This window comes from Sturnira hondurensis, unplaced genomic scaffold, assembly GCF_014824575.4.
Source record: "Sturnira hondurensis isolate 20B ecotype Veracruz unplaced genomic scaffold, ASM1482457v3 Scaffold0018728, whole genome shotgun sequence".
Classification (NCBI taxonomy): Eukaryota; Metazoa; Chordata; class Mammalia; order Chiroptera; family Phyllostomidae; genus Sturnira; species Sturnira hondurensis.
The window spans coordinates 14,881,838-14,906,446 of record NW_028091359.1 but is presented as its reverse complement, the minus strand read 5'-3'; the positions used below and the strand labels follow the sequence as shown (position 1 = coordinate 14,906,446).

Sequence of the window (24,609 nt, the reverse complement as noted above, 5' to 3'; positions counted from 1 at the left end):
ATACCATTTTCTTTTGTTTTGTTTAGCTTGTCAGCTCATCTGCAGCTTACTTTTACTGGTTTCTTCCACAAAAATGGTATGTACTTAAAAATGTACTTAGACATTAGCATTCTAACAGACTCCTTTGTGAATGAAAAGGCAATTACTGTGTGTGTACAAATTTATAAAATTATATTTAATGGAAAAGATTTTGATTGTGATAAACTTGTTAGTTCACCTCTCCAACATTTTTCTTTATTGTTTTATGTGGTTCATAGTGGGCTGTGGAGGGTGTAACTTGCAACTTTTTAAAAGTAATGGTTCTCAAATTTTAGTGATTGTAAAAACATTTTGGCACTTTGTTTAAAATTCATGTAACTGGGCCCTACAAAGGGTCAGATCTAGTAGGATTTTGGTGTAGCTTAGGAGCCTGCATTTTAATAAAGCACCAAGATTACTCAAACATGGTTGTCTGAGGAACAATTTTTTTTTCAAAGATTTTATTTGTTTTTAGAGAAAGGGAAGGGAAGGAAAAAAAGAGGGAGAGAAACATTGATGTGCAAGAGAGCAACATCAGTTTGTTGCTTCTCACACATGCTCCAACCAGGGACCAGGTCTCCAACCCAGGCATGTGCCCTGATGAAGAATTGAACCCGTGACCTTTTGGTTTGCAGGACAGTGCTCAACCAACTAAGCAACTCTGGTCAGGACCCAAAGGAATAAATTTTAAGAGACTCTGACTTAAAAGCTTTTAAAAATTGTGGGTACACATTATATATAAAATTGCTCATAGTTTGGTCTTACTGCTTTCCTGCTATCCATTTTCATTTTAAGTTTTGAATAGATTTTGAAATTGTTAATCAATGCTATCTGTTCTTTTTTTTAAGATTTTTTGCTTCATTTATTTTTAGACAGAGGGGAAGGGAAGAAGAAAGGAAGGGAGAGGGACATCAGTGTGTGGTTGCCTCACACACCCCGTACGGGGGGCCTGGCCTGTAACCCAGGCATGTGCCCTGACTGGCAATCAAACCAACAGCCTCTAGTTCTTAGGCCAGTGCTCAATGCATTGAGCCACAGTAGCCAGGGCAGGATGAAAATCCTTTAGAAGAAACATGTCAAGTTGGTATTTTGTAAAAGACAGTTTGATAAACAAAATGGTTACTTAGACCAGTTTGATAGTTAGGTTTTTTAATATAAGAATTATTACAAGCTCTAGTCGTATGTCTATTAGTAGCTAGTGTAACATTCATCTTATAGAGTCCTTTTTTAAAATTGATTTGAGAGAGAGAGAAGAAGAAAGATTGACTTGTTGCTCCACTTACTTACACATTCATTGGTTACTTCTCTTATGCGCCCTGACCAGAGATTGAACTTGCCACCTTGACTTATTGGGACAGTGCTCTAATAACTGAGCTACTTGGCCAGGGCTGGAGTCATTTTTTTTAAGATTTTATTCATTTATCTTTATAGGGGAAGGGAAGGAGAGAGGGAGGGAAATACCAGTGTATGGTTGCCTCTCTTGTGTTCCCCCCCACTGGGATCTGGCCTGCAACCCAGGCATGTGTCCTGACTGGGAACTGAACCACGATCCTCTGGTTCACAGGCTTGCACTCAATCCACTGAGCTGCACCAACCAGGGCTCATTATTTCTAATAATTCATTATTATTTGTTTTTTTTGTAGTACTTCTAAGAAGCTTACTATTTGAATTTTGTAGGTCTGTGAGCCCTTTGTTCCCAGGGGCTTACCTAAAACATATAAATTATTCATCACTAAAATTAGTAATGGACATTAATTGAATAATATTTACTGATTGTTACTTGGTTAGTTAATGTAGTTCAATTAATTTTACTTGAATTAAGTAGTTGAAATTAATTGGAAAATAGTTTCATTAAGCTTTTTTCATGTCTGTATGACAAAATGTGTAAAGCTCAAAAGTTACTTGAATTCACTTGAAGTTTTTATTTATTTTATTTTTTGATGTTACTAAATGAGAAAGTAAACTATTGATACTTCTGTTACCAGAAAATAATTTCACCTTATAATCAAATTAGTGGAATTTGGGAGGAAGCAGGTATACTGCCTTTCTTGTTTATTCAAGGTATATAAGTTGCTCATTTGATTCCTGGTCAGGGCACGTGCCTGGGTTGTGGGCCCTGTCTCCAGTTGGAACATGTGCAAGATGCAACCAATTGGTGTTCCCCTAGCTCTTCCTCCCTCCTTTCCCTTCTCTCTTAAAATAAAGGAACAAGATCTTTTTACAAAAATCTCTGAAACCTGGTTATTTTCTTTTGTTTTTTAAATGAAGACTTTTTGTTTAGAAGTTAATTGAAACTGCATAGAATGAACACATAGATTATATTAGAGTGCTGTTTTCATGGTGAATAATGTTTAGGGAGTATTTTTGTTACTGCATTTTAGGCATTGGATTATTTTTCCTATATTAAAGTATTTTTATCTGGATATAGCTTTTTAAATTTAATCTTTATTGTTTTTCCCCTATTACAATTTAGTCCCCTTATACTCCCCCCACCCCTCAGCAGTCACCACACTGTTGTCCATGTCCACGAGTCCTTTTTCCTTTTTGATCAATCCCTTCACTCCCTTACCTCTCCACCCCACCCAGCCGTCAGCCTGCTCTCCATCTATGAGTCTTTCCATTTTCCCTGTTAGTTCAGTTTATTCATTAGATTCCACATATGAGTGAAATCATATGGTATTTGTCATTCTCTCACTGGCTCATTTCACTTAGCATAATATTCTCCAGGTCCTTCCATACTGTCTCAAAGGGTAAAATTTTCTTTGTTTTTGGATATTACTTTCAAAGAAACTGATTCAAATGCATTTTGTGCACATACCTTGTATAAGAAGAATCTTTCTAAGTAGAAAAAAATTGTCTAAAATCTCAGAACAAAATTACTTTATTCCCGTATATGTTTGTGGATTCGTCTTATTCTTCATATTACTGAAACTCGATGAATGAATAATTATTTAAAGTTTTGAACTATTAATGGCTTTGGGATTCAAAGACAAATTATAGATAAATACTCTGGAACTCTATTTGCAAAAGCATTTGTTAATTGATACAGAGAATGTAGACTGTATTTTAAAATTAAAATAGTTAAACTTTGTGAACCAAGAGATTCCTCTAGGTAGTAAACGGTGTCTTAATTTTTGCTATCCCATTTAGGCTTTAGAGAAACTTTCAGGGAAAGGTAAAAAAATAGCTGTTTTTCTTTTGAAATAAACTTTTATGTTTGCTTTTTAATTATTTGTATATAAGGGTACATTTATTACAGCTGGGACAGTGAGACAAGGAAGAGCTTAGCACAGACACAGCAACAGGAGAGCCTAGGTGGGCCTGCTTTGGCTCACGGGGAAGTAAGAGGAAAGAGGGGGCCTTGGAGACAGGTTCCAAATGTTAGTCCAGGAGGAGCTGCCACTGCTCATGGCTTCCTAGGTGCAAGTCTTGTGCAGTTTCTTACGTTTAGTTTTTAGATACATATCTTAATCTCTTTGGTCATGAGTCCTGGTCTAAGATTTTTCTAGTTTAATACCTCTGCATTCAAAATGACATGTGTAATAGTAACTAATTTAAATGTATCTTTTTAAAAAAGATTTTATTTATTTATCTTTAGAGGGGAAGGGAAGGAGAGAAGGAGAGAATATCAATGTATGGTTCTAATGGGTCCCCTGCTGGGAACTAGCCTGCAACCCAGGCATGTGCCCTGACTGGGAATCAAACCTCGATCTTCTGGTTCGCAGGCCCGTGCTCAATCCACTGAGCTACACCAGCCAGGGCTAATTTAGCTGTATCTTTAAAGTAAGTTTTAATGATAGATATGGGGAGAAGGAAAAAGGAATTTTATGTTTATTTTTTGTGTGGTTGTCTCTCCTGAACTATTTTTATTTTTGCTTTCCACCAAGAAGCTTTAAATGTGTTTGTCAAGAAATTACTTTTTGCAGGGACAAATACAGACAAACACAGTTTTATTATAGTCTTTTATTATTATTGTTAAGTATTTATAGCAGAAGTAATTGGTAAATTTTTTAGTTTAATTAAAATAATTGATCCATTATTTGAATCAAAAGAAAAATCACAGTATGTAAGAAGGTAATTATAACTTCCTTGTGAAAGGTTTATTTAAATGACTTTATATGTGAAAGCTTTTTCAGAGTTTGCTGTACATTTGAAACTGGTTTTAGAGAAAAAGAATGAATAAACTTCTGAGAAACCTTCATTATAGGAAGTCTTTTTGTTTGAAATTTCTAGACTTCTTAGGAAATAAATATTGTATTTATATATTTTAAAAGATAACATTTAAAAATATTGATTTTTCTATTTAGATAAGCCATCACAAAACTCAGAAAATGAACAAAATTCTGTTACTCTGGAAGTCCTGCTTGTGAAAGTTTGTCATAAAAAAAGAAAGGTAACATAAAATGCTGTTGGTAGATTAAGTAGAGTAATTTTTAAGTTGAATATGTTCATGTATATATACTTTGCTTTTAAATCTTTAAAGCTTTTAAGTATGTTGGTGCCTGGATTATAAAACTGATAACCTCTTTTGTCAACTTCCCGGATCTACATGTTTTTTCTAGTCTGGCTATAGGTATATGTGTAAAAATTCCCCCATAGGAGTCTGACATTGAAGGGAAGAAGCTGTCTTTTAGCATCTTAAGATATAAATTCAGTTACTTCCCTGCCATAGTGTCTTAGCTTATTTTTTAGCTACTTGGCCCCATTGAAATATTAAATGAGAACTAAGAGAATTTTTCAAAGAGGATTACTTTTTTTTTTAAAGATTTTATTTATTTTGAAAGAGAGGGGAAGGAAAGGAAAAAAAGAGGGAGAGAAACATCAGTGTGCAGTTGCCTCTCTCGCACCACCCACTGGAGACCGGCCTGCAACCCTGGCATGTGCCCTGACTGGAAATTGAACCACTGACCCTTTGGTTCGCAGGCCAGCCCTCAAGCACTGAGCCACACTAGCTGGGCAAGAGGATTACTTTTTGTAAAACTACTCTTGGAGAAAAAAAAATCCTGTTGCCCAGTAGTATCGGGTATTAACTTATTAATACATTGCTTCAAGTTTTTATTATAGGATGAAATAGAAACAAGTGTAATAATAATTAAATTTGGGGGGCGAGCAACCTGCAAAAGCCAAAAGATACTTTTTGTAGCCTCACGTCACGTCCTTGGTTATTTTAAGAGCAGGAATGACCTGTATGAAGTTACTATGGCTGATTTTCTTCTAAAATCATAGTAAGGTGGTAAAGGGCTTAAAATCTGTGCATTGGTATGAAGTGGACTGAGGTGACAGGAGATGGCAGAGTAAGTATATATAAACAACTTGAAGTTAACGAATACCACTCACTCCCCATGTGCCCTTAATCCCTTGCATATTTGACATGCAATGATGTGAAAATTCTTCAATAAATCCTTTTATTTGGGCAAAAATTGTGAATATACCTCTTTTATCCTTTTGGTGTTTCAAAAAATTAGGCATAAGCATTTTCTTGGAAAGATTGATATATTAGTATTAGTCATCTCGTAGTGTAAGGTGATGGAGGGTTAGAGGAGACATCTCATTTTATACTTACAGAATAAAGTTCTATTTTTACCATAAGCATGTATTTACTTTTAAAAGAAGTTACAATGTAATATGTACTATATTGTCTTGTTATATAAAGGTTTTATGTATGCATCTTCTAATTTTTGAAGTATGCTCTTTCAGCATAATTCTAGTTATGTAATTACAGAATATGACTCATAAGATGCTTAATATTACCTCTGTTAACATATTTAAATATATGAATTTACAATGTGGGAGTTATAATCTCTTCATTTCTAATGGTCTTACTAATTTTGTTAAAATAGAAAAGTTAAGGGGAAAGATTAATTTATATGATTAAAAGATTCATTTATATTAATGTTTTAAACATGATTTTAATTCCATATTTCTAATTTAAAACTTTTAGTTGATCAGCTAAATATCAATATGTTGTATCATCATTTTCAATATATTGGAGAAATCCTCATTTATAATCACTTATAATCCTCATCGTAAACTATACTTGTGATATAATTTTTCCAAATTTTCTTTTTGCTTCATCACAATTTTCGTAACTATGGTTAGAATTTTAGCATGTCCTTTGGTAATCTTGGCCTATACCATGTTTCCTATAACTGTGATTATAAGTTTTATTGTAATTCTTATACATATGTATATGTATAAATATAATTTAATAATCTTTACTTTTGCAGGATGTAAGTTGTCCAATAAGGCAAGTTCCTACAGGTAAAAAGCAGGTGCCTTTGAATCCTGACCTCAATCAAACAAAACCTGGAAATTTCCCATCCCTTGCAGTTTCCAGTAATGAATTTGAACCTAGTAACAGCCATATGGTGAAGTCTTACTCATTGCTATTTAGAGTGACTCGTCCGGGAAGAAGAGAGTTTAATGGAATGATTAATGGAGAAACCAATGAAAATATTGGTAATTTTTTTATTTTAATAATTTTACTAGATTTTGTCATTGGAGTTTAAGGTGGTTCATGAAAATTATTGACCCAGTATATCTTTATAGTATTCATAATTTTGTACTATTTCTTTTTTGAGTTTATGTAATAATTTATTTAAGACTACTATTCCAAGGGAAAAATAAATTGCATGTATTCTAATAGCATGACTTTTATTTGCAAATCTCTGATAGTATAATGAGATAATTTTATGGTAGATTGCCTGGCTATTGGACTCTTGGCTGTCACGCTGTACTAGATATCTAATTTATAAAGCTCTCATTATTACGTGGTGGAACATACTTCACTAATAGATGATGAAACATATTTCATACAGTAAAAAAACTGATGGAAAAGACTAGTATTTCAAATCAGTCTCTCAACAAATAATAAATTTACCCCCTCCAACATTTTTTTGTGGAAAATTACGTACAGAACAGTTAAAAGAATTTGTGAAGACCAATATATCTTCACAATTCTACACATAGATTGTACAATTGATATTTTCTTATATTTGATTGTCATGTGTACCCCAGTATTTCTGAATCCACCTTTGAGGTAATCATTCAACCAACATACAGGTGCTGGGGATACAAAAATGATTAAAACATTCAGTTTTATCCAGCAAAGGTTCACAACCTAAATTATGGAAATAGACAAATACAAAAAGTACAGTTTATCCTTGAACCAATCCGCCTTCACCTCACCCACCCCTGCAGTTGAAAATCCGTGTGTAACTTAAGTTGGCTTTCTGCATCTACAGATTCCCAAGTGCAGATTGAAAATACTCTTAATGGGTTTGAACTGCACAGGGTGTATAAGTGGACCTGTGCAGTTCAAACCAGTGTTGTTCAAGGGTTGGCCATATTTGCAGCAAAATGATGAGTGGTCTAATAGAGGTATAGGTGAAGTTCAGTGGAGAGGCACCTTAGAAGAAGTAATCTTTGAGTTTTGAAGTATCTTTTGAAGTTCTTGAAAAGTAACCATGAATAGGGGGGATTTGTTTTTCTCCTTGCCTAGCAAGATTATGCAGAACAGGAAATAACATTTGCACAAATGTGGAGTACAAATGTGCAAACATTTGCATAAACAGTAACTCCACATTTGTGCAAACATTCATTTAACATTCAATGAATGTTAAAAAGGAAGGACAGATATCACAAACAATATGGAAGAGTGCAAGTCGGGATAGTAAATTGCAACTTAAGTGTAATTTGGACCTCATTTGGAATAATGTAGCATGTTAAGGAATCACATATCATAAATAGGACATTTTGCTTGAATATTTGATTCATGAGAAATGTTTGTCAAATTCAGATGTCAATGAAGAACTTCCAGCTAGAAGAAAACGAAATCGTGAAGATGGGGAAAAGACATTTGTTGCACAAATGACAGTGTTTGATAAAAACAGGTAATGCTGATGGACAAGTGAGGCTCCCATAAGGTTCTAGGTATCTTTTTATTATGAAGCAGAATGTAGTGGTGATATTCTTTGCCTTTTGTTTCTCTTTATTCTTATGACTGAAAAAACAAAAAAATACTAATACTTTTTTTTTCTTTGTTACATAGAAAGCAATAAACACAGATGAGGAACTATTTGAATGGCTCAGTTAAGATTATTTATTTGGCAAGTGTTTTTTGAGTGTCTACTCCTTAGCAGACACTGTTCTAGTGAAAAGACAGTAATATCTTTGCATTCATGGAGCTTAACTTTGGACATATATGAGTCCTCAAAAAAAATTAGAGTAACTGATGTCACTTAGTGATGAGTGCTTTGAAGAAAAATAAAAAGAGATGGTTATTTTATAGAGAAAAATCTCTGAGAGAAGGTAATATTTGAACAGAGACCTGAATTAAGTGAGCCTTGTTTTGAGATTATGTATTTACTAAAATTAGAAAGAAAATTGTGTGTAATCATTGTATGGTTCTCCATGTGCATTTGACACAGAGGAGCAAAGAACACTTGGTTTTATAATCATCCCGGCAGTTTTCATTTGGAAATGAAGCATTGTAGTGCCTATAGAAGAAGATATAGGAGGCAAATGAAGCATTCTTTGACAGGTGAAACCTTTACATGACTTTTTTCTTGTCCCTGGCTGCTCACTGGTAGTTCATGCAGTTCACTGTCATGTAGAGAAGAAAGAGCCAGTGTAGCTAGTACATTCCTTGTGCTCTTTAAAAAGTATGAGATTGTTTCTTTGATATCGTTTATGAGCCACCATGTAAAGAAAGGTATTGGCTTTTAATGGGAAGGCAAAGATGATTAGTAATAAACCCATTGATTTTTTCTACCAGATTGTCTTAGAATATGTTTCTTATTATTATTACTGGCAGAACAAATATAGTGTCTTTTTAAAATCAGAAATTTGAATGTGGATCAAAGATTTATGCAAAACAAATGAATGTAGTAGGAGATAGCGGTTATATCTCAGAAAAGAAGTGAGGATGTGGCACACTGGGCTTCATTGATGTTGGTAAAGGGTATTTCTTAGGCAGCATGGGGAACTATGTTGTGTTTTTAAAATTCTTTACATATATATTACTTTACACATATTAACATACCCTTAACATGTATTATACTTTACATATATAGGAACATATTTCTTATATATGGGAAATACTCCTTTTTATTTAATGATAAAATGTACCAAGAAAATCCATGGGAGAATTTTCCCCCAACTTCTTTCGAAAACTCCCAAACCTACAAAAAAGTTGAACAATATAGGTAACTAATACCTATATACCTTTCATCTAGTTTCATCCGTTAACATTTTACCACATTTAACTTTATTTTTGAGTGTGTATTTTGTTTTTTGTTTTGTTTTGTTTTTTTTTTTTGATGAACCACCCGAAAGTTTGATTGTGACACTCTCACTTCATTCCCCCTAAATACTTGAGGACGTGTCCCCTAAGAATAAGAATATTGCCCTCTGTAAAACCACAATACACCTGTAATGTTAATGGAATTTAACATAATACAAAACTGTCTTCCCAATTGACTCCAGCAATGTCCTTTATCACTCTCTCTCCTGTTCCTCTGCATTGAGGACTATGATCTGTAGCCACTTGTCAGATGGTATAGCTATTCAATCTTCTTGAAATTGGAATGGTTGTCCAGTTTTTGTTGTTACTGTTGTTTTAAAGTATAGGCCTGTAGTTTTGCAAAATGTCTTAATTTAGGCTCTTGTGGTTGGTTCCTTAATAAATAGATCCAAATTAGATAAACATTTTGGGAAGGAACTAAATAGTTAATGTGTCCTTTGCATATCACAAACATAATATTTGATCACTTGGTTAAGGTGATATCACCATATTTGTCCATTGTAACAGTACACCTTTTCCCTTTAGTTAATTAATGTGTAATCTCTATGGTAAGATACGAAACTGGGTAAATGTCCTTTTTACTTCAACTGCCCTTTGCCCAGCAGTTTGGCATCCATTGAGGATTCTTGATTGAATAAGTTATTTCATGACAGTTATCAGTTGGTACCTTCTATCATTTCTTCCATGTTTCTTGGTAGTTTCCTGTAAAGAAGAGCATTTCTTCCGTTAAAACAGTTTTTTCAGTATGGATTAACAAATTCCATTTCTATTCAATCTGTTTTAATGTATTCATGTAGTGGCTCATTTTAATGCTAAAATTGTGTTAAATTTGAACAGGAGAAGCCCCTCTAAGCAGGCTCCTTGTGTTCTTTTGACTTATGTGTGTATGAATTTATTTATTTATTTTTGTTTTTCCTTTTTTTCTGGAATAGTAAAATATCCCAGGTTTACATCCCCCTTTTTCTACCTCTGCTCTGAAATTGGTCATTTCTTCAAGGAGTCTTGGTTCTTTTTAGTAGAGGAAAGTACTGTATTTTACCGTGTATAATGCGCTCCAGGATATAATGTGCACCCATGTTTTTGGCCCACACTTTCTGGGGGGAAAATCTTTAAATTTTTTAATTCAGTTTTTAATTTATATTTAGAAACAGTAAATTATCATATTTCAGGATATTATTTTGCATACAGATATCGTTCTTGCTTTCCAGAGTTACACTTTGAATGTATAAGCATAAATAAAAGAATTTAAAACATTTATGTAGATACAGAATTAGTGCTGCCCATGTATAATGTGCATCCTTATTTTTCCCTCAAAAATTTGGGCAAAATGCACATTATACATGGCAAAATGTGGTATTTGCAAGCCAAGATCTGGGGAGTTAGGTGTGTAAAAATTCTTAATCTCGGAGAAACTAAAGTCACCTTAAAGAATAACCAAAAACTCAAAAGCTGTGTAGAAAAAGTATGAAATATTGAACAAAATAAAAATTTTTTGAAAACAAACCAAGTCAAAAATGACAGGTTTGGAAAATTAATTTTAACTAGTACTGTAGTTGGATGTCTTGTTCCTCTAATATAAAAAGATCATACTAAGTGCAAAGAAAAATACCACAGCCCCTTAGAAAAATAAGCAAGAGATATGATTAAGATGTTTACAAAAAAAGAAGTATTACAGTTTTTAAACAATTAAAAGATAAGACATCTGTATATAAAAGTACACTGAGATGTCATTTTTTTTCACTTACCAGTTTGGCAGAGATAAAAAAAACTTGATAAAGCACTAATGATCAGGCTTTGGGGAAAAGGGGCCTCCTCATGCATTACAGGTAGGAGGGTAAATTCGATTGAACCTATCAAATGTAGAACCATAAAATAGAATATTATGTAGATGCATGAAGGAAGCTCCTTTACAATTCAGAATTATATGAATGTATTGCCTATGTAAATAAAATCAACTTTCTAAAATATTAAGTTAAAATAGCTTTTCTGACAGACTATTGAAGTAGCATAAATTCAAGTAGTACAGCACGAAGACATAAATTGTTAAGTCTCAAAATCATTGTGTTAAGAGTTAGTTTTTGGAGACGGACTACCTGTACTTAATTGCTAGCTTTGGCTACTTTGTCATCTTAAGGCAAGTTACTTAACCTCTATTCTTCATTTTTCTATTCCAAAAAATTGGAGTAATAGCATCTTCATAGAGCTGTTGGGAAGATAAAATGAACTGTGTAGAGTCTTTAAAACAGTGCCTGGCACATCGTAAGCACTCAATAAATGTTAGCTATTGGTGCCTAACAGAGTTCTCTAAGACTAATGAAGAGATGCCAGATTCCTCTTGCTATGTACAATAAGTTATTGAGCACGACTGAAGAATGGTGTTTAGGTAGTAGTGTTATCAGTGTTTAAAAGTATGGAAAAATAATACAAACTATATACACACACATATGTATATGTACATACACATTAAAACTATACTGTAGGTATGAATATAATTTAGTTAATTCTTTGCTTCAGCTGATATTTTATTTATTCATGAAATGTTTATTGAGCACCTATATGTGCCAGGTGCCCCTAGGATCTTACAGCTTTAGAGTTGTCACTATAATCATAAATTGGATTACTGGTCAAGTATGAAAGTCAAGAACTCTAGTTCAAATATTACAATAGTTAAAAATAACAGGCATAATTCTTAGTGGTCCCTGAAGGCAAGTATTGTAACACTCCCATTTTTGCAAGTATAAAGCCTGCACATATACTTTATACTTAATGTTTACAGCTTACTAAGTTTTGAAACCTTAGGTATATTATACTTTAAATGTTTAAAGTTACATCTGAGTAGCTACATTAATAAAATAATTATCTAGTAATAGTTAATAGTGGAAATAATTAAAATTGCTTTTGTCAAGAATGGAGTATAGGTATACTTTAAAATCTTGTTGGGTATATAAGCTAGTTCATAAATTTAATAAATGCTTTTTAGTGTAAATCTAAAGATGTAGAATTTGTGTACTTACAATAATAACACAGGTTACTTTAAAGTGTATGTGTTTGTCTAACAGGCGCTTACAGCTTTTAGATGGGGAGTATGAAGTAGCCATGCAGGAAATGGAAGAATGTCCAATAAGCAAGAAAAGAGCAACATGGGAGACTATTCTTGATGGGAAGGTATGGACTGCTTAGAAGGTTGAGCACATTATAGATATGAACTCCCATTTTTTTATTGATGGTTTCTCCCCCAAATGCAAATTCATGTCGGAAGTAGAGTCCTTTGTTTTTGTACTTGGAAAAAAATTATCTAGTCAGCATATTTAATGGAAGGCATCCTCCTTGGAGCCAGACCAAGTTTAGATTTTCACTCCTAGGTGTGTAGCATCTGGCAAGTTACTTTAACTTTGTGTCTCAGTTTTCATCTGTAAAATGAGGCATAGAATTGATGGATTAAATGAAATAATGAAGTATGTTTAACAGAACCATGCCTGGCATAAAATAAGTGCTCAATAAATGTTAACTGCTATTTTAAATCCCATTCATAGCAACAGTAGGTAACATGACTAGAAATAAATTTATCAAGAAATCTGCAGAACTTAAATTGAAGCACACTTAAATTCTTCTAAGATTTAAATAAGCATACATACATTTCTTGAATAGGCAGGCTCAATGGAATATCATATTTCTAAATATATTAGGTCAGTGTACTATCATAAGCAAACTCCTAAAAGGATTTTTTAAGCATTAAAATGAATCTCAAGTAAACCTAGAACTATATGTAATAATATTAAGGAAAATTATGGAAAAGTTTCCTGAGACCCTTTACTTACCAGAGGTTAGAATATACTAAAAGTTAAAAGTACTTAACTGGTATGGTGTAAGCATAGGAGGAGACAAGCACACCACTGAAGCATAGTTCTGAAATCATTTCATATACATTTGGGATTTAGTCATGATAAAATACGTGTTAGACCTGTGCAGGAAAGAAAGACTATTCATTAATTGTGACAGCTGGTCTGTAGCCAACTGGAAGTAAACTTAGACCTAATAAATTCCAGAAGGCACGCAAATGTAAATGTAAAAATTAACAATACAGAACCCAAAATGTAGGTAAATATTCATATAATCTTTCTATTAGGAAAGCTCTTCAAAGTGTGATGCAGCAGCTAAGAAGCATATAATAAAAATGACTATAGTGAATTATTTCTAAATAAAAAACCTGAATTTAAAAGAAAATGATGGACTGCAGAAAGAAAGTATTTGTAACATACCAAAGGCTCATATTATGAGTACATAGTCTTATAAATCAATAACAAAAAGGTAAGCAATCTAATTAGAAAAATGGCTAAAGGACAGTCAAGCAGTTCTTAACAAATATAAGATGGCCAGCAAATTCAAAAGTATTCTAAGACATGCAAATGAAATGAGAGATACATCTTTTGACACAATTTAAAAGATTGGCAGTTTGTAGTTGGGTATGTGAGGACACATACTCTCAAATAATGCTTTAATGTATAAGTTGGCACATCCCTACTGTAGGGCAGATGGACAATATGATTAAAGTTTTAAGTTGTATAATTATATATATAGTCATTAACAATTTTACTTTCATCATTCTTGGTGGAAGTTACTATCTTGTAACTGGTAACTGAAAAGGTAGAAGTAACAAATCTTGTCAAAATACTGAATAATTAGAAACACCTTAGCTCTGGCTGGAGTGGCTCAGTGGATTGAGCTCCAGCCTGTGAACCAGAGGGTTGCCGGTTCAATTCCTAGTCAGGGCACATGCCTGGGTTTCAGGCCAGTGCCCCAGTGGGTGGTGATTGAAAGGCAACCACACATTGATGTTTCGCTCCCTCTCTTTCTCCCTCCTTTTCTCTCTCTGAAAAATAAATAGATAAGATCTTTTAAAAGAAGAAAGACATTATTGTAAAAAGCCATTAGAAAGAATACTTTCACAAAATCTTCATATTTAATTTTGACGTAATTGTTTATGTACTTCCACTATTACTAAAAGAAATGATAATAGTGACTAAGTTGTATGTGATAGGATTTCGAGTAATTTTTATTTCTTTATTATTTATGGTGAATTTTCTACAGATATTTATTATTTTTATGTTTTAAATTTCTTATTTGAAGTTTGTTTGGTTTATCCATGAGAAAATAAAGATCATATCTATATGGGTTGTTGGTTTTTCCCAAGAAATTGAAGCAATATGAAATGGTATCCTTTTAAATCAAATCTTAAGGATTTGCTTCTTTTTAAAAACTCTGTGGTATTGTTTTAAATAAAAGTGTCCCATAAATCAGTGCCATTTTAATGGGTAATTTAAAAAATTTTTTATATTTCCAGAAATGCAATGCATATATTTATACATGTATCTTTTAGCATTGCAAGTATTTTTATAAGATAAATTCCTAGATATGACCCTGGCTGTTGTGGCTCAATGGATTGAGGGCCAGCCTGAGAGCCAAATAGTCACTGATTCAATTCCCAGTCACAGCTCACGCCTGGATTGCAGGCCAGGCTCCCAGTAGGGGGTGTGCAAGAGGCAACCACACATTGATGTTTCTCTCCCTCTCTTTCTCCCTCCCTTCTCCTTTCTCTAAAAATAAATGAATAAAATCTTTTTTAGAAAAGATTATCTTTAAAAAAGAAGTAAGTTTTTTCTAAGAAAAAGAAATAAACCTAGATACGGACGTACTATGTCAAAACTAGTTCATGTGATCATATTTTTATCTCATTCCAGCCTAAAATTTAGTTTTAAGAGGATTATTTATAATGAAGATGTAGAAGGAGTTTAGGCTTGTATGGCAGTAAAATAAATAGGAGCTCATATGTCCCAAGAGACAGTTGGAGATACATGGGTTTAGAATTCAAGTATAAAGAATGGAGAACCAATTTGGGATTGGCAAATAATAGGTAAATCCTGGAGGATGGGTGAGAGATTGGGACACATAGCTAAATGTTAGTTGGGAACTAAGAAGAACAAGAAAAGAGTAAGTAGTCTTATAAGTGATTAGAGGTGAAGGAGGAAAGCCAAGGTAAAGTTCGTTGTGCCAAAACCTAAAGAAGAGAAGCAAGGGCAGCCACCAGTGAAGCTAAGAGAAGTCAAGGGAAATTACTGTTATAACTGTTCTTTATAAAGACAGTAATGAATTAGTCATCCAACAGTGTCTGCAAACTGACAGGCTTGGGTACTACAGTTTTATTGTTGTTTTAAAAGACATTTTTAAAAAATTGTCTTTAGAGAGAGAGGAAGGGAGAAAAAGGGAGAGAAACATCAGTATGTGGTTGCCTGTCGTGGGCCCCTTACTGGGGGGACCTGGCCTGCAACCCAGGCATGTTCCCTGACTTAGGAATCCAACCCTCCATTGACCCTTTGGTTCAGAGGCTGGTGCTCAATCTACTGAGCCACACCAGTCAGGGCAAGACATTTTTAATTGGTTACCAACGTGAAAATGGTAATATTTCTCCCTGGCTGGTATGGCTCAGTTGATTGAGTGCTGCTAGCCTCTGAACCAAAGGTTTGCTGGTTCAATTCCCACTCGGGTCACATGCCTGGATTGCAGGGCAGGTCCCCAGTTGGGGGCATGTGAGGGGCAGCTGATCAATGTATCTCTCACACATTGATGTTTCTCACCTTCTCTTTCTTCCTCCCCCTCTAAAAGTAAATAAACAATTTTTTAAATGGTAATATTTCCCATTAGAACTTGGATTTCTGACTTCTTTTGGAAAATATGAAAATCTGGCTATGCTGGGTCAGTATTTGCACATGGCAACATCTCAGCTACTGCTGTTAAGTGGCTGCCTTTTTAAAACAATATGAACTCTCTAGTACTTTGGATTTTCAAGGAAAAACTGTTGATTTCAATAAGGTCCACATTAATTTATACATTTTTTATGTTTCTGCGATGTCTTTCAATTCATTGTACAGAATCTTTTTTTCACTCTTTACATGTCTTTCTATTTTTTAGAGGCTGCCTCCATTTGAAACATTTTCTCAGGGACCTACGTTACAGTTCACTCTTCGTTGGACAGGAGAGACCAATGATAAATCTACAGCTCCTATTGCCAAGCCTCTTGCCACTAGAAATTCAGAGAGTCTCCATCAAGAAAACAAGCCTGGTTCAGTTAAACCTACTCAAACAATTGGTAAGAAAACATTGCCGTTAAAAAAAATGCTTTGCAGAGACAGGGCTTTAGGCTTTAGATGAATTTGTTTGTTGCTCCAAAAATTATTTTTTGGGAAATACTTATTTAGAGAGAGAAATTATGAACCCATGGTAAATTAGGGTTCTTTTATATAAAAATAAGTTTTATGTTAAAGTACAGATCAACAATCCTGTATCCAAAACCTTTGTGCCAGGTGTATCTGGGAATTTTTTTTAAAATTTAGAAGCATGATACAGGATATAGTATATATGTCATATATGATATAACACCTCCTTACGAGTCTGTAGATAGTCTGTATCAACTTAGGACAGATTTTTTCACTTAACAGATTTGCTTCAGATTCATGAATTAACTATTGGTTTTCAGAACTTTTTAGATTTTGAAATTGGTACCTTGATAGAGCTTTGGGATTATATGCTTTTTATAATTCATGTAAAACTTTGTGTATGTTGTAGAACTGAATTCAGTATTGCAGAGTGTTTTTATAATGTTAGAGCAGGAAGAGAGGATCATTATGACCTGAATTTTGCCAGATTAAATTTTGAGTAATTTTTTTAAAGAGGGAATACATTTACAAATGGAGTTAGCTCTGCTGAGTTAAGGCCACTGATCTGTCATTTTGTATCTGGCTGATAGAAACACTGTCCTTGACCTGAGAGTATCCAGGTCTTAGTCCTTTTAAAGAAGGCGGAAAGCTTAAGATAGCTGTCTTGGACATTGACCTCTCATGTACATTTACTGTGTGCCAGTCATTATAAGAGTCAGGTTAAAAAGATACTAAAAATGGCCTTTGTCAGAGAAAAGATTTCTCAAGTAAATTGTGGTCTGGGCACCTCTCAAAATGCTCTGTGGCCAGGCAGTCAAAGAGGTGAAAAGAATTTCAAAGAAACTGAGAGAAAAAGTTTTATACAAAATTGTACATGTAAAATAAAAACATCAGGAAAAATAAAAACATTTTAAATCTGTAAGTAAATATACCATTTATTGATTATCTTTTGGATTTGGAATTATTTTGATAGTCATTTCTTACTTAATTTCTCTTAAACCAACACTTGGTGGATATCTACTCACTGCTTTGCATTGGGAATATAAAGACCAGTCAAAACCACACTCTGACCTCAAAGTGCTTAAAACATTACAGTGACTACATATAATTATTTGGGGTTACTTTAATAATGATTCGGAATATAAGAGGTGGTTTTTAAAGGAAAAGTATGGCTCCTGCCAGTAAAGACCTAAATATATGATTAGGAATATTGATTAAGGGGGATTGATTGTTCCCTTGAGGGTGAGAACAAAAATTGTATTAAATACCACAAGTAGGATTCTATGGAAACTTTTAATGTCTAATTATTTTCACAAGATATGTTACCTTGCTTAGAAGCAGTTTTTTAAATTAAATATAAAAGTATGTATTTTCAGCTGTTAAAGAATCATTGACTACAGATCTACAAACGAGAAAAGAAAAAGATACTTCAAGTGAAAACCGACAAAAATTAAGAATATTTTATCAGGTAAACATAACTGACCTTTTTATAAGTAATCATGAAACGCTTTTGTTTTGCATGTTACATCTAAAATATTTTGGATAGTTAAATAAAAAGAATGTTTCTGTTTTTTCTTTTAACTAATTTTAAAGGCAATACTGAAAAAATATTTTGAGATGTATAAGCTAGAGCTTTGCTTTTTTTGTTTGTTTTAAAGTTCCTTTATAACAACAATACAAGACAACAAACTGAGGCAAGAGATGATCTACATTGTCCTTGGTGCACTCTGAACTGCCGTAAACTTTATAGTTTACTCAAGCATCTTAAACTCTGTCATAGCAGATTTATCTTCAATTATGTCGTAAGTGAATTTTTATTTTCTCTTAATGACATACATTATGACAATCTGTCTTTCAAAAATTGTATTTTGTACAGAATACCTAAATTTCTGCATTTGATGGGTTGCTATATTATGTGAATTACAATGAATGATTCAGAGTTTACATATAGCACACCTATATTGACTCACATAGTCCTCAGACCAACCTTTTGAATTAAGTGGTAATTTGCATATTCTTGTTCACACAAGAAGTAATTTTTAAAAAGTTATCAAGCCAATAAATGGCGTAGCCAGGATTTTAACAAAGATCTTTTTGACGCAAAGTTCTCTGACGTCCTGTTCACCGTGCTGGTATGTCTGGCTAATTATAGTTTGCAAAACATTAAAAATTACAAGTACTCATCTTGCACATGTACTTCATGCCTTTGTTCAAATGCTAGTTAATGAGATTTCAAATGAGAAAGGGTGAAAAAAAGAACCACACCCACTTTTAAAATTAAATAAATTTGGAGAGATGGGTATTTAGGATGGGATGATTGATCTTTTTTTCTTTCCTAAACTCCTTGCCATTTTTGTTACAGTATCATCCAAAAGGTGCTAGGATAGATGTTTCTATCAATGAGTGTTATGATGGCTCCTATGCAGGAAATCCTCAGGATATTCATCGCCAACCTGGATTTGCTTTTAGTCGCAATGGGCCAGTAAAGAGAACGCCTATCACACACATTCTTGTGTGCAGGTAGGTGAAAAGGTCATGCAACAAAAGTTTATTCTCTGGCTTTATTGATGATAGTGGAGGAACAAAGGGGAGCGTTAGCTAAGTCTCTGAGTGCGACACTGCTTTTATAGCCCTGGCTCCTTCTGTGAAGGTTTCTTACTTCCTGCTTACAACTTTTTCCTGATTTAAATGTTAATGTCACTACTGCTGCAGTGGTTAGGGTATTAAAGAATTCTCCTAGTAGGTCTAGGTACAATCCTGTAAGAAAGGAATGGAATCTATTTGGAGTGAAATATAGAGTCCTATCCCTATCACTTAATATTACATCAACATTTCATTAGGCCAAAACGAACAAAAGCAAGCATGTCTGAGTTTCTTGAATCTGAAGATGGAGAAGTAGAACAGCAACGAACCTACAGTAGCGGACACAATCGTCTGTATTTTCATAGTGATACTTGTTTACCTCTCCGTCCACAAGAAATGGAAGTCGACAGTGAAGATGAGAAGGATCCTGAATGGCTAAGAGAAAAAACCATTACAGTAAGTATTATTTTTTATTATTATTTCAACATGATTTTAGAATTTTATGATTAAATTACTGTTTGAAAACTGTTGTTTAATAATATGAACTAAACTTTTGACTTAGTATAAAGGAACTTTTTCTAAATTAAGGAATTTAGGAATCCACAGTTTATAACAGTGTCGTTTAAATAGTTAACAAATAACGGAAATACATATTTTCTTCTTGTGGTTTAATAGTGTGTTCATATTATTTATAGGTAACTAGTTTTTATTAAATGTTGCCACTTTGCTGTATAAAGAAGTTGTGGTATTTTTAGTTACAAAAAACTGCTTTTTACATTCTCACAATTTTTTCTTAGAAATACCAATTATATTTATTCTGCATTTAATAGGTGTTTTTCTTTTTCTTCCTTTTTAAACATTTTTTTATTTTTAGCAAATTGAGGAATTTTCTGATGTTAATGAAGGAGAGAAAGAAGTGATGAAACTATGGAATCTCCATGTCATGAAGCATGGGTAGGGTATTTCTAAATTTAAATATTCCATTTCCTTTATATCCTATTTGCTGCCTCACATTCTATAAATCTACGTCTGTTAGAATCTTATATAAAATTGTTTATTTAGATATAATGGGTCCTAAATCTTATCCTAATCCAAAGTATTATAATTGCATTGAGAAAAATGGTGATGCTCAGAGAATGTATAAAGAAGGTACAAGCTCTAACAGCAGATTTTTATTTTTAATATGTCCCAGTTTTTAATTTTCATTCATTTTATTGCCAGGGAATACAAAAATAAAATGCCAAGTGCTATATTCCTGGAAATCCTGCAAATTACTTATCACAGTTATTACCATAATTTTTAAAAATTGCTTAATTATTCAGAATAAAATGTAACTAGCTTTTCTGACTTATTACCATTTCACAGGAGGCAAGGTAAAACAATCCTTATTTTTCTTGCCGTTGTGGCCACAGTATGTTCCAAAGCATTGTTTTTCCTGCAGATCTGCCTCCTTCCTTGTGTGAACTATTTACTGTCAATACACATTTTCTTCTCTACCTTCATTATTATTAGATCCTCATTTAAAGCTTTCTTCTGTAGCACCAGAGCCAGAGTTTTTTCATTTATAGAAAAGTGAAATAAATGGGAGGGAACACTTTTGTTTCTTTACTCTTGGGGACTGAAGAGTTATTGGTACGTAAGATATCTGGGTGCGTGGCCCGTAACCTTTTTTTGTATACATGTACTGCCTTCATCTAAGAATAAATTTCACATGCTTAGTGGGTCCTCAAAAAGATAAATGGAATATGGCAGATCACACATATGGCTTGCATACCATTAAATATTTACTATGTAGCTTTTTACAGAAAATATTTGCCTGTTCCCCCGTTAGGGGAACTAAGTTAGGAGTCAAGTATGTATGCAGAGGCTTGGGTTAAATCTCTTTTTCCTTCGTCCTGATATGTCAGTTTCAAGATAAAATTTCAATCACATTTTATTGAGTTCTATTTTAATTCTTTGATCTAAACATTTTAGCACAAATCTTGGGGTTTATTATAAAGCAGCATAATAAAGTCGGGGGTAGTTGGGTAAACTATTCAGATATTTAAAAATTTTGTAGGCAGGCCTTATGGAGTCACTTATACTCTCAGTTCCAGTGGATAACTGAGCAGCCTTTCTCCTATTTGGTTCTCTCAAATTTTATTCATTGTACATGCCCCCAACTCACTTTCCACCAACACAACCTCACTATTGTTTTATTTGTTATTTGTTGTGACATCTTCATTTTTTCAGAGATTTACCATGACCTGAAAATGTAGAAAGACTGCTTCTGAAATAGGAAGTTCATCAAAATCAAGGGACAGAATGAAGGGGATAGTATATATGTGTAGAATTAATTAAAGTTGTTCTGGCAATAGAAAATATTTTATACTTCTAATACTGCCATATGTGATTAGGAAAAATAAATGACATCTACTTAATAAGCTCTGGTTATATTACATCTCTTTAAATTTTTAAAGTGGTAAGCTCATTCATGTTATTGAATCTCACTTTCACTATAGTTTTACTTCTTGCTAAATCATCACTAGGTTTGGATAGTCTTACTGTTCTATAATTGTTATCACTGTTCCATTTGACAGAAATGCTTTGTATTACTATTGATATTTTGTGTTGTTTTTATTAAATAGGTTTATTGCTGACAATCAAATGAATCATGCCTGTATGCTGTTTGTAGAAAACTATGGACAGAAAATAATTAAGAAGAATTTATGTCGAAACTTCATGCTTCATCTAGTCAGCATGCATGACTTTAATCTTATTAGCATAATGTCAATAGATAAAGCTGTTACCAAGCTCCGTGAAATGCAGCAAAAATTAGAAAAAGGAGAATCTGCTTCCCCTGCAAATGAAGAAATCACCGAAGAACAAAATGGGACAGCAAATGGATTTAGTGAAATTAACTCAAAAGAGAAAGCTTTGGAAACAGATGGTGTCTCAGGGGTTTTAAAACAGAGCAAAAAACAAAAACTCTGAAAAGAAAAGACCTAACCCTGTGTTATGGACAAACACTGAAACTGCATTCTAGAAACTTCACCTTCTAGGAAGAGATTGGGTTTTGTTTTTTAATTATAAGTTCCAAACAGGCATTGTTAGATGAAGTAAATGGTTTCAACAAGGATATTTGTATCAGGGTTCTACTTCACTTCATTGTACATCATTACATGTGTATCAGTTTTATTGATGTCATTAAAACATTCTCTTGTTTGAGCATGAAAAGCAATACTTCAAAGAAAGTATTTTTAACTTGAGCAATTGTCTTATGAAATAAATTGATAATGTAGAAATTTCATATATTTAAATCTTAATGTTTTTTGCAATTGTGATTGGCTGTTTTCCTATTTTGTAATTGTGAGACATTTTCATGGGGAGGGAAAATTGAAATGTGATACCCTTTTTTAAAAATTGGAGATTTCTGTGACATGTTGCATTACCACTTGCAATCAAAACTTGATCCTTGATTTTGAAATCATTAATCAATTTAAAATGAAAAATTACAACACACAAGATATTTTGCATTGCATACGTTTATTTCACAATTTTAAAATAGCACTTCTTCATCTTATGCCTGTTTGAGATGTTAATTTCTCACGCTCTACAGTAAAATACCATGTTGGTTCATAAGGTTACTTACCATTTGTTTTTATGTGGATAATTTTAGTGCATTGCTCACCCAGTATGTTTTTTAAACTTGAATGTTTTGCTGTTTATCCCCCCCCCCCCCACTTAGGTAATCATATGGAAAATTAAACTGTCCACATTAGGATTGTAAATCAAGTAAAGAACAAATCTGAGATTTTTTAAGATGCCACATTCAAGGGAAGAAACATTCTATGAAAACCAGAAAATGTTATAACATTTTTTTCTTTGCAAGGATGTCTTTGTAATGTGTTTCACAATTAGAATATTCAATACAGATGAGCTGACTTGAATTGTTTTGAGTAATTTTCCCTGTGTTATATGTGTTTTATGCACATATTTGCAGTTGGATTTTGTCCAACAAAAAGTGGTTTCACTACTGGCACATTAACAAACACCAATAGATTTTTATTCCAACAAGCACTGTGGTTGAGTAACATCACCTCAATATTTTATTATCCTTAAAGATAATTGCATTTTCATATTCTTTATTTATAAAGGAACAATGCTGCTGTAAATACAGGTATTTTTAATTTTTTATTTCATTCCATCACCATCAGATGCAGTTCCCTATTTTGTTTAATGAAGGGATATATAAGCTTTCTAATGGTGTCTTCAGAAATTTATAAAATGTAAATACTGATTTGGTCTTTAAGATGTGTTTAACTGTGAGGCTATTTAATAGTGTGGATGTGATTTGTCATCCAGTATTAAATTCTTAGTTATTGATTTTTGTGTTAAAAATATAGGAAAGAGGGAAACTGCAGCTTTCATTACAGACTCCTTGATTGGTAAGCTCTCCCAATGATGTTACAGTAAACTCTGATCATGCCTCTGGATAGTGGATGTTGAGCATTTCTCTCGGGCTTTAATTTGCTAAAGCTGTGCACATATGTAAAAAAAAATAGATTATTTTAGGGGAGATGTAGGTGTAGAATTATTGCTTATGTCATTTCTTAAGCAGTTATGCTCTTAATGCTTAAAAGAAGGCTAGCATTGTTTGCACAAAAAGTTGGTGATTCCCTCCCCCAAATAGTAATGAAATTACTTCTGTTGAGTAAACTTTTTATGCCATCTTATAATAAAAGCTGAAAAATCCCTTTGTTTCTATTTATAAAAAAATGCTTTTCTATATGTACCCTTGATAAGAGATTTTGAAGAAATCATGTAAGATGATAAAGCATTTGAATGGTACAGTAGATGTAAAAAAAATCAGTTTAAAAGAACGTTTGTTTTTACATTAAATGTTTATTTGCAATCAAATGATTTTGTACATAAAGTTCAATAATATAAAAGTTGTATTCAGTTTTGTGTTTATTTTATGGATTGTTAATGTGTGCACTAAAACTTTGGCTTGTTAGCATAGTAAGGCTCCAGAAGTACATACATCAGTCAGAGGTAATAAATTTAGAAGGGACTTCCCAACCTCCAAAACTGAGAAATACATGTCTTTTGTTTCAGCCAAAGGGAAAAATGTAAGAAAAAAGGTTAATGTGAAACCTGCTTTCAGTTTTAGTATCATCAATTTCAAATTAAGTATGTTATATTCTTTATAGTAGTACATATGTCAGTATTGAAAGTTACCCATCTTTGATTGTGGATTGATTCTTTTTTCATTTCCTTTTTAGTGAAGAAATATCTTGACTTTCAAAAAGTTCAGACTAGAGAGTTATACAAATGATAGTTATAGAGTGATATTGTGTGATAAAATTATATACTACATGCCATGAGGTCAGTAGTTGTAGAAGTTGAGTTCAGGAAAACTTAATAGAAGAGTTCACAGTTCAGCAGGTCTTAATTTATTTACTAGTAACAGAATTTTGTCTACAGGTTTTTGTGTTTTTGAACTGAATGCAC

General features: G+C 33.1%; 1 protein-coding gene across 3 annotated transcripts in view; it reads left to right on the top strand.

Moving 5' to 3' along the window:
• SUZ12 (SUZ12 polycomb repressive complex 2 subunit) overlaps positions 1 to 23,823 on the top strand; it is a 41,505-nt gene extending 17,682 nt beyond the window's left edge. For all 3 annotated transcript variants that reach the window (XM_037069805.1, XM_037069804.1, XM_037069803.1), the window contains 12 exons: positions 27 to 76; positions 4,326 to 4,411; positions 6,246 to 6,477; positions 7,817 to 7,910; positions 12,382 to 12,487; positions 16,289 to 16,466; positions 17,910 to 18,001; positions 18,192 to 18,335; positions 18,896 to 19,053; positions 19,374 to 19,572; positions 19,991 to 20,070; positions 21,744 to 23,823. In XM_037069805.1, coding sequence (XP_036925700.1) covers positions 27 to 76; positions 4,326 to 4,411; positions 6,246 to 6,477; positions 7,817 to 7,910; positions 12,382 to 12,487; positions 16,289 to 16,466; positions 17,910 to 18,001; positions 18,192 to 18,335; positions 18,896 to 19,053; positions 19,374 to 19,572; positions 19,991 to 20,070; positions 21,744 to 22,089 — 1,765 coding nt within the window. In that variant the 3' untranslated portion in view covers positions 22,090 to 23,823. The remainder of the gene's footprint in view (positions 1 to 26; positions 77 to 4,325; positions 4,412 to 6,245; positions 6,478 to 7,816; positions 7,911 to 12,381; positions 12,488 to 16,288; positions 16,467 to 17,909; positions 18,002 to 18,191; positions 18,336 to 18,895; positions 19,054 to 19,373; positions 19,573 to 19,990; positions 20,071 to 21,743) is intronic.
• Positions 23,824 to 24,609: the final 786 nt, after the last annotated feature.